The sequence below is a fragment of the Diplotaxodon limnothrissa genome, linkage group LG18 (genome assembly GCF_057381915.1).
Source record: "Diplotaxodon limnothrissa isolate DT_005_m linkage group LG18, D_limnothrissa_male_GT1.1, whole genome shotgun sequence".
NCBI classification, from domain to species: Eukaryota; Metazoa; Chordata; class Actinopteri; order Cichliformes; family Cichlidae; genus Diplotaxodon; species Diplotaxodon limnothrissa.
This window is the reverse complement of record NC_140613.1, coordinates 29,070,049-29,081,316: the sequence shown is the minus strand read 5'-3', so window position 1 is coordinate 29,081,316 and position 11,268 is coordinate 29,070,049. Positions and strand designations below refer to the sequence as shown.

General features: G+C 40.6%; 1 protein-coding gene across 1 annotated transcript in view; it reads right to left on the bottom strand.

Moving 5' to 3' along the window:
- Nucleotides 1-813: 813 nt before the first annotated feature.
- The window catches only part of rem2 (RAS (RAD and GEM)-like GTP binding 2), a 33,968-nt gene continuing 23,513 nt past the window's right edge, over nt 814-11,268 (bottom strand). The window contains exon 5 of the mRNA XM_085378505.1: nt 814-1,142. Coding sequence (XP_085234631.1) covers nt 814-1,142 — 329 coding nt within the window. The remainder of the gene's footprint in view (nt 1,143-11,268) is intronic.

The window sequence follows — 11,268 nt, the reverse complement described above, 5'->3', positions numbered from 1 at the left end:
GTTCAGCAAAGTTATGGCTTGGGTGCTGACGTTTTAAACCGTGTATAAAAGTCTCAAATGAACATGTGCCACAGGCAGTATCATCAAACACTACTTTAAATCAATATGGGGACAGAACAGTGGATGCAGTGTGGAAAGTGGCCAAAGATGCGTGGAGATGGAGCACTTTTATAAATAGTCTTGCCTTTGAGATGGCGTTGCTAGAGACACTAGCTAGATTGTGCATTAGCTATTGGCCACTGAGGTACAGAATCGTGTAACTGTAAAACCTACAGGATCATGTCTTAAATCGTCTACTCTGCATGCTATAAAACAGGGTCTATAACAGGTATACATTAGATTGCTATCAGTCTCTACGTTATCAGTGCGTGCTACTTGGGTGTGTGTTTATTTGTGACCCCAGTCTGTTTCTCATTTCGTGACATTAAGCGTCAAATCGCCAGTTTGATCCAACTCTCATGCTAATCTTCCCTCGCCGGCTCTCATCAGGTAGCGAGTGCTCACTGACTCACCCAAGCCAGAGCAACAAATGGAGCTCACCTCCTTATCGTTGATTTTTTGTTCTCCCGAAATGAGTTTCGGGCTATCTGTTCATTGTTTTCTCCCACTTTCTCCTCCCCTGACCTTCCTCTTTGGCGGCTAAATTTCTCTCCTTACACCTCTTTAATTTTCCCATTCCCGTGAGCCTGCTCGATCTCCTTTTACTCCTCAGTCTTTTAGCCCCCCACCCACCTCCATATCTTTCAATTTGGTGTATGTCTGTGTTCATGTTGAGTGTGTCTATTTGCCTGCATTTATGTGTGTGGGTGTGTGTCACAGTGCACTGAGGTCATGACAGGAGCGGGACTTCTGCCGAAGGATTTTGCTGCCCCTGTGGCGGCTCATCTCCCTGTAGCGGCCTCGATCCCGGTCCCTGTCTCGGCCGTACGATCGGGGCACGAGACCAGCCAGGAAGCGCTTGGCCCGGCTCGTCAGGCTCTCCCTGCGGCCAGCACCGGGGTCACCGTCCGTCCATCCGGGGCCCACGCAGTCTCCCCTCGCGGTCCGCACTGCCGCCTCCAGCAGCTCACTGGTGCCGTGTTCTAAGGAAGCAGAGAGCTCCAAGTAGAGGCAGTCAAACATCATGGCGCTGGACTGGGCCTCTGGTTGGAAACAGAGACATTTGGGAAGCATTTTATAACTAAGGATCTACATAATGTCAGCTGTAGATGGCATTTAGAGGCAGCAGTTTGAAATTTACGGACACTGGATTGTGAAAACAGCCCAGCTGCCGTGTGATGTGTATCACCACGAGGTAGTACTTGAGAGCTCACTCACTGCAGTTTTGAAATCTCTATTAGCTTTCTAAGTGTTTGGAAGTCCTTTCACAGAAAATCGTGACCGGCTGTGTGAGATGGGAGGATTGGACTCTCCCCCGTGTAATGTGCTTCTGAAACTGTGCCTGAAAGCTACGGCAGTAACAGAGAAATAAAAGAGGAAGGGGAATTGTGGTGGGTTTTAGACTGCGCTATTTTATGCGTTTAAAAACAACATTATATTTCTCATTCATGAACATTGAGACTAGAAATCAAATTATTTCCTGTCACGTGTCCTGATGTGGCTTACCAGGGTGGCCCACAGAGTTCAAAAGCACTGCAACTTAAGAAAACACAAAGAAGAAATGTTTCAAAAGCATAGAAAACACTATGGAAATAGAAAAAAACAAAGTTGAAGCTTCTTTGAGGCAACAATAATGTGACAAAATGGCTACTAGAAAGCATGGCTCTGCAGTGTTATAAGAATAATGCATTTAAAACACACATTACCTGCATATTTTCCCCCCTCACACAGACACATCGTTGGCTTCTTTTAAACGTGTCTCAGTGATATCATTCGCATGTTTCCCTTTCTGTCACTTCCAAAAGCTGTTCTGTTGTTACTCACTCCCCAAAAACACTTCCACTGTATTTTGTGAGTTTTTGCCATTCTACTACTTGCTGATTTTTCTAAAGTTGCAGTGCGTTTGAACTCTCAGGGCCACCATAGTTTACTTCTGCGTGAGCAGCCTCCAACCACCTATGGAGGTTGTGTGTTACTGTTAAAAGACTCGGAAGAAAAGTAAGCCAACCTGGGGTTAGGGTTATGTTGCTTTTCCCAAATTCTACAAAAATACTATGAAGTATGAAGTCATCATATACGAACAGATGCAACTTCATGACAATGGATGAAACACTGTGATGCAGCTGAAATAAATTAGTACAATAAGAAACTTGCAGTACAAACACCTCTCTATCATTTACAAATGTTATTTTTTATCAAGAAATGCGCATTTCTTATTTGTAATTTTATCTGCCTCTTACAGCACCACAAAACTAAGGAATCTTAATTCTACCACAAGGCCCTGATTATTGTGCATTTGTAAAATCAGCATTCACAGGTGAGTCCACAAGGACACAGTGAGACAGTTGAGCCAAGATGGGGTTAAATGTGGCCTGGGCTGTATAAGCTCAAATCTCTTGGCAGCAGGGAAATGCTTTCTATCTCAGTGTGACTCTCGTGAATAAGGACAGGTGACTAAGCATGTTGTTGACAAGGCTCAGGATATCAGCTAAAAGCGCCCGTCTGTCCCTGGCCAAACAAGCCACAGTGATAAGGAAAGCTGACAGATACAGATCATTCTACAACAAATGGCTTTCTTTGTTAACTCAAATGGCACAACCACTGCTCTCCCTCAACTGTGCTTTAGCTTTTACTCCTGCTCTGCACAGAGCTAAAATCTGAGAGCTCACAAGCAGCCACGCGCTGGAAAGGTCTTTTAAGTGTATTATTGGCACTCACAATAACTGTTTTTAGAAATACACCGCAGGAACTTAAAATGACGGCAGCGGGAAGAGGTCACAGCTGTAGAACAATTATGTTTGGGTTTTGTGAGGACATTTTAGAGTATTAGTTTAGAAAAAATGATGTCAAGAGCACAATAATACTCAGATGAAGTGCTGATAAAAACTCAATTGTCTACTCACAATGGATGGAAAACAGCACAAAAAGTAAAGCAAATTCAGATAAGCTGAACCTTTCAATTATGTAATTTTATATTAAATGTGCCAGAGTGACTGAGGCTCTCCTGAGTAGTTCTGATTCTTCTATTAAATGCACGTTACAATGAACTCTAATTGGAATATTTCTGAACAATAAAAGATTTATAGCTTTTTTTTTAGACCAATAATTGCATAATTACATAAATGTGCATTCCATTTTTTTCACTTATCCTTAGCTTATGTTTAATGCACGATGTGTGTTCTATCTTTAGGTAATATCCCCAGGTATTTCTTAAATCTCAGACTCTATTACAATGGCTCTGTTTGGTTCACAGTTCAAAATAGTTCTCTTTTGTTTTATTGTAAACTGCTTCTCTCCTCTTCGCCTGTAACGTGCTGGTTTAACGAGGTGCAGACAAAGACAGGCCATATCTAAAGGTCACCTCTTTACGTTCTGACTGGGTTCCACTCACAAACTGATGCTCTGAGTAGTACACTGTATTGCCAAAAGTATTCACTCAGCCATCCAAATAATTGAATTCAGGTGTTTCGATCACTTCTATGGCCACAGGTATATAAAATCAGAAACATTTGGGAAAGAATGGGTTGTTCTCAGGAGTTCTGTGAATTCCAGCATAGTACCATGACAGGATGTGACCTGTGTAACAAGTCCAGTCATGAAATTTCCTCACTATTCCATAGCCAGCTGTTAGTGGTGTAACGCAGTGAAAGAGATTGGGAACAACAGCAGCTCAGCCACAAAGTCATAGGCCACGTAAAATTGCAGAGCAGATGCTACAGACCTGCAAACTTCATGCTGCTTTCACATTAGCTCAACAACAGTGCATAGAGAGCTTGATAGAATGGGTTTCAGTGGCCACATCCAAGCCTTACATCACCAAGCACCACTGCGTGTAAAGCATGCGGCCACTGGACCAGTGGAGGCGTGTTCTCTCGAGTGACGAATTACGCTTCTCTGTCTGCATGGCCCATGAATGAGTCTGGGTTTGGCGGTTGCCAGAAGAACAGTACTTGTCTGACTGATTGTGCCGAGTGTAAAGCTTGAAGCACAGGGAGATTATGGCAAGGGGTTGTTTTTCTGGAGTTGTGCTCAGCCTCTTAGTTTCAGTGAAAGGAACTCTTAGTGTGACATTTCATGCTCCCAACTTTGTAAGTGGCTCCTTTCTGTTCCAACATGAGTGCAAATCAGTTCATAAATAAAGCAAGGGTCATAAAAACATGAGCAGGTTTGGTATGAAGAACTTGACTGGCCTGCAGGTTGAGTCTTGACCTCAACCTCATAGAACACCTTTAGGATGAATTAGAGCGGAGTCTGCAAACCAGGCCTTCTCGTCCAACATCCATGTCTGACTTTAGAAATGTGCTTCTGGAAGAATGGTCAAAAATGTCCATAAACATGACATCATACATCATAGGGTGACATCATATTAAACCCTATGCATTAAGCATAGCATCTCCCTCAAGCTGATATGCATGTGAAAGCAGACAAGCAAATATGTTTGGCATTATAGTGTAGGTTTATGGGACCTTTTCCTAAAATAGCTGTGTACTTGAGATGACTAGATATGCTCTCTTTTTTACTTAAAAATATGCTAATGTCATTATTTGAAACTTTGGCAATGATTAAAATGAGCCACCATTCTAGCAGTACAGTGGGGGAGCTAATTATTTTATCCCCTGCTGAATTTTTACATTTGCTCTCATACAAAGAAATGAGCAGTGTCTAATTTTTATGGTAATTTTATTTTAAAGGGGGAGGGAGACAGAATATCAACCAAAAATCCAGAAAAAAACTTACATAAAAGGTATAAACTGAGTTTCATATCATTTAGTAAAATAAATATTTGGGTCTTCATCATACTAGAAGATCAATCCACGACCCGTCATCAGTGTTCCAGCTGAGGGAACATTTTATGGACACTGCCCTGTCCCTTGGCCCCTCAATGCGGTGAAGTCATCCTGTACCGTTAGCAGGAAAAACACACCCAAAGCATAATGTTTCCACCTCCATGCTTGACTGTGGGGGTACTTGTGCTGTAGGGCAGGGGGTGGTGTTCTTTAAGTCCTCCTCAGCATTTCTCTTCCTCCAAACATAGCAGGCTGCATCAGTGCCAAAGGGCTTGATTTTACTTTCATCTGCAACGTAGCACTTTATCTGAATCACTTACATGTTCACTAGAAAACTTAAGACAGTCCTGTACATGTGCTTTCTTGAACAGGAGGACCTTGCAGGCGCTGCAAAATTACAATCCAATAATGGTGTAGTGTGTTGCCAGTGGTGTTTTTTGTGACTGTGGTCCCATCTGCCTTCAGATCATCAACAAGTTCCTCCTGTGTATTTTCTGGCTGATCAACTACCTTTCTTATGACCATCCTGACCCCACGTCAGGGGCGGAGCGTGGAGGTGGCTTACTGGGCTTAAGCCCGGGTTGTTTTATCAGAAGTCCAGGGTCTTTTGGAGTGTAATTTTTTCATAGTTAGATGCCTGGCTGACAACTGTATAAAACAAAAAGTACACACAATATTCGAAGCACATAGTGCACACTGTGGGAATTTACGACTGTGCGTGAATTCCCCCGATATTGGTATGATCCAAGCTCAGGCACTAAGCGACTGAGCGAGGGGGCGGGGCAGCTGCTGCCTGTGAGTGCGCTGTTGGAGAAATGGAGCCAGCCATACTAAGGAGAGCTTAAGTTTGACCAGGTACCAAAGCAAATCATTCGTACCGTACAAATAATGTAAATATGACGGTGAATCACGAAAGATTGATATCAAACTGATCACTTGACCAATATTACGTTACTCGCTCTTCAAGTGAATCAACAAATGGCGAAATGAAAAGCCGAACAAATGCTATTTTTTTTTTATAGAGTCTTATCTTACGTGTGTTTATTTCATATTTTCAGTTCTTACCCTCCCCGACTAATTCGGTTTCAGTTATGTACTGAAATATAAGAATGGACATTAGAGGCTTCTTTCAAAGAAAAAACTCAGGTAAATGTCATTTTATATATTATGCTTTGTATGTTGTTCAGTATATTTCTATGCAAAACAAGAGGGATTTCAGTACACAGCAGGATATTCACATTTGTAACCAGATATTTACACTTTAGGGAGAAAACATAAAACATTTTTACTGTACAACATCAATTTAGAGTAAACTTTTGTTTTAGATAAATATTGAAATATCTTTTGAATTAGTTAAATGTCAGAATAAAGAGAGACAGAGCTGTCTATTTTTATCACTTTGATCAAATTTAGGAGTACATGTACACTAAGTTTGTTAATTAATAAGAAACTCCAGACGATTCCATTCTGAGCTGAAGAAGCTTCTGATAGGTTCGTAGAGTCCATGTGAGTAAATTGGTGGCACAGCTGTGGATGCATATAAAGGCAAAACACAGAGCCTGTTTCTTTGACATGGGAAAATCAAGAGATGTCAACCAAAACACCAGGAAAAGAACTATGGAGCTCCATAAGTGTGGCTCAGTTTGAATACAATTTGGTGCCATTTGCAATTAAGAAATACAGATAGTTTCTCTCTTTACTCTTAAAGTTAACAAATATGTTTTTTATATTTATCAATCTAAAAAAATAAACATTTAGTCTGATTTGATGTTACAATTAAAAAAGTGTTTGTGTTTTGAGCTGAAGAGTACATAAATATGTGGTTTCAACTGTATATTTGATGATTGTCAGCACAAAGAGGGAGAGAGAGGAACAGAGAGGGAGAGAGAGGAACAGAGAGGGAGGGAGAGAGAGGGAGATGGAGAACGAGGACAGAACAGAGATGAACAAGAGCAGGTGAGACACACATGTTAGTCAAATGGTTGTTTACTAAAAGTATCACCGTATCATAGGTACTCATGTATCTCGTACCTAGTGTTTCTTTTTAGGTTTGCTATTTTTCAAATTCTATATTTAGCCTTGTTATGCAGGCTTGTTTGCACAACAAGGCTAAATAATTATATAAACTTTTCTCTATCTAAATAGTGTACTTTGGTAGAATTAAAAAAACAAGTGTAGTGCAGGTCTATGATGATTTTTAGTGCTACTATCATCTAGTTCTGATTGTGGTTCTGTCTTGGTTAAGTCCTCAGTAGTCCTGATTTTGAACTGTTGTAGTCCTGTTTTAATTCCGGATCAGTTTTGGGTTTGGTTGAATTGGGGTTTAGTCCTCATGTTGTGATACAGCCCCGATTTTGTTCTGCCTTGGTGCTTAATTAAAAAACTAGTTTAAGGTGTCCTGCACATGTGATATATATTTTTCCCTATATGAAGTCATTCTTTTTTGAACAAAACTCAAAACAGAGCCTATTAATCTTTCAGTCATTTCTAACCCCTCCTCCCCCCCCCCCCCCCCCCCCCCCCCAAAAAAAAGCAAAGAAGGTGAAGCAAAGAAGTAGGTGACAAAAGATTTAATAAAGTTTCCAAGACGAAGAACAAAAACCAGACTGTAAAATAACAGAATTCTTCTATGTAGTCACATATGATCATCTCATGGTGACTTAAAGTTTTCTTCCAAAAGTTTCAGGGCTTTCAGTTGGATGATGAGTTTGGTCTGATTTCTTTGATATGGTACCTGAAAATGAGTTCAAAACACTGATCCTATAATGCTTACATTATATTATGATATTATATTTTAAATTAAGGCCATTCCAATGCAACTTGTCAGTCTGGTTTTGGTGTGGCTGCCTTTGCAGAGCATGAACATATGCACACCAGTGTTACACGGGTATTGCACTAGGGAAAAACAGCTCCAGATTTGATCTGGGTCTAATAATCCAAGCACACAGCAGCTGTTGAACGTCTGCAGTGTCACCTAATAGTGGGTGAGGTAAGAGAGAGAGGAAATACAGCAAATCCCAGACCAGATTACCAGGACTTTTACTAATACCTACAACAGCTGATTGAATAACCTGTTAAAAGGGAGCTTGCAAAATTGAATTGAAGGGGGAGAGGGCTGAGAGGGGTACAACATGAGAGGATGAAGCAAAAGGAGAAGAGAGAATTGAAAGATGAGGTAAGAGCATTAAACGAGATAACAGAAGCAAAGGAGCAGATCGAAAGCAGGAGGAGATCAGACAAAAGTAAAAGTGAAGAGGTGACAGGAAAATAAGCAACAAAACAAAGGAAACGAGTGGAGGAGAAAAGCAGAAGAAGAGAAAAGGAAAGGAAATGAGGGAATTAAGAGGAGATGAGTAGAAAAGCAAGAAAGATGATGAGAATAAATGAAGACAGAAGGTAAGAAGGAGAGAGGTGGGAGGAAGAATATGGAGAGGAGCTGAGACAACGAGATGAGACAAGGACAAGAAAGATATCAAGAGCAGAGGAGGTAGGAGGGAACGAATAGGAAATAAAATGATGAAAGGAGAACAGAAAGGAGATGAAAGAGGGGAAAAAAGAAGGGAGAGCAAAGAGGAAAGCAACCAAGATGAGAAAACATGGTGAGGAGATGAGACAAGGGATGGGGCTCTCTACCTATATCCTGACCATTAGAAAAGACTGATGAAGAAAGACAACAGTGATGAAAAGGAGGAAATGTGACTTATAAAGCAAGAAGGCGATCCCGACAGGGAACGACATGCGAGACGGCAGATGATGTGAACATGCAGGAGAAGGGGAAGGAGACAGACTGAGACAGGAGGGGAAAGACAGAAAGAACGCCGACTAAGCAAACGGAGCCAGAGTGCATATTAATCAAAGGCCTGAGGAGCAAGGCCACACCAACACCATATTGAGCAAATGATAAATATGTTCCCAGAGTGACAGTGTGTGTATCACTGGGTGGTGAGGATAGAGAGGCAGGGAGAGATGTAGCAAGAGGGGGTAGGTGAGACATAGCAGCATAAAAGTGTCACTGTACATGCCATAAATAGACTTTATGACTTTAGCTCTCTCAGAAAGGCCTCAGGTACTTTTAGAAGGATGTTGGCTAGGCAAGCAGGTCGGAGAGCTGCCTCTGTCAAGTTCACATGTCAGAAAAAAAACAAAAAAATGTACACGTGGCCTGTCCAGAGACAACATGAGAACATTGTTGTCATGCGCCCCGGGAACATGGATGCAGCATTTGCATATCGCTGACCACAATCCCCCCTTTTTTTTGTTGTTGTTGTTTTTCTATGACAAAAGAATCTGCTGAGTATAGGCATCTCTCATTATTCATTCCTACCCTCTCTACCGCCTCTTTCTACTCACATCATCAAGTGTACGCTGAAGCCGAGAGCCAACACGAGTTGACAGCAACGAGCATGCGCCAGCGTGCACATTTTGCACTTGCTGCCTTGATTTAAGTTGCACAGCAAAAAAAGCAAAACCCCCCCAAAACAAACAAGAATTTCCCCTAAACCGTGTTTCCACCAATTTTGATTGACTATACAAAGCTTGAGGAAAACAAGAAATGCACAGCCTACTGTGTCTTGAAACTTAAACCATGCCAAAAACAATATCCTTTATAGAAATTTATGATAATCCTAAATCCATAAATTAATCTAATGTATAACTATGTACAGTACTGTGCAAACGTTTTAGGCAGGTGAGAAAAATGCTTTAAACAAAGAATGCTTTCAGAAAAATTAATGATTGTTTATTGACCCCAAATGTTTTCTGCAGCAGGACAACGACCCCAAACATACAGCCACTAGGTCATTAAGAAATATCTTCAGCGTAAAGAAGTACTGGAAGTACTGGAAGTGATGGTATGGCCCCGAACATCATCGAGTGTGTCTGGGATTATATGAAGAGACAGAAGGATGTGAGGAAGCCTACATCTACAGAAGATCTGTGGTTAGTTCTCCCAGATGTTTGGAAGAACCTGCAAGCTAAGTTCCTTCAAACACTGTGTGCAAGTGTACCTAGAAGAAGGCAAAGTGTGGTCACACCAAATATTGATTTGATTTAGATTCCTCTTTTGTTCATTCACTGCATTTTATTGATGTATACAGAGACATCTATAACCAAGGATAAGTGTAGTTATTTCAAATATATCACAATGCAAATACACCAAATGCATGTTTCTGACCAAATTTCATTAAAAGCACACAGTAGTTGACATATTATTGTCTGACATTACTGCAGATAAAAATCTAACATTGATTTATCAAATTCAGTTTTCCAACTAACAATCCTCAAAGCTTTGTTATTATTGCCTGCCCAAACCCTTTCTTTATGGTTTTTTTAATATTAAAGCAGCAAATATCATATTTTGGCCACTAGGGGTCAGAAATGCTCCAAAACAAACCCATCAATAAAACCTTATAGCAACAGGTAGGTACATTCTTGTTGCTTCTCACACCAAAGCACAAACACAACACAGTGCTGATATAGTGCCGATCGTTAGGTTCTTTATGTGAGCAAGTACAGTCCAATATGTGTACACAATACTCAGCCTATTAATCTTGATTAATAATACTTATATCATTGTGCAATATGGCACATATATATGCTCTGGACTAGTAACTCAACAGCTTTGTCTTTACTTTTACCTGACCCTGACACATAAACAAACTCCAAGATCATCACTTTTTGCAGCAACTACTTCTCAACATAAAATGGGCACTCTGTCTTTTTCCAGCTGTAAACCATGACCATGACATGACCATGTATTTTGCTCAACTCTGTGATGTTGGCTATAATAGATAGGTTAGTGTATGAATTCTTGAGTTTTAGGCATCGAAGAAATAAGTAACCATACATTTAGTGTGGATACTACAACAAACTGTAATCTCAAGAGAATTTGTGCCAAACTTGAAGATTCCCTCATGAAGATGAGAGAGTTGGATTGCTCTAAGTCTTTAATTGTACATTGCCATATTTAATCAAAAATATTCCTTTCATCTTATTTTACCAGTGTCAACATCCCTTAAACAAACCTAGTAAACATGCCTGTGTGCAGATGTTGGTGAACTGTGAGCCTGCATAAGCACAAGCAGACCCACACTCATCATGCATGGGCCCCAAGTGGATGTGGCCATAGTGCTTCTGTTTGCTGGGTATTTGTTAAACTTCCGAACTCAGGAAAAAAAGCATGAAACTTTTCTGACAAAAACATATTCAAGTTTTGAAAGAGTCTGTCCATCTATAGATCATGAAGTTATTTATCTAGCACATCAGCATATCATTTGCATCTCATTTAAAACATGTTCATGGCCCTACTTTACTTTTTCTTTTGTCCCCAACAGGTCCTTAAAATAATATCAGGGTCCACATATTTACTTTGACTCTGTTGTTA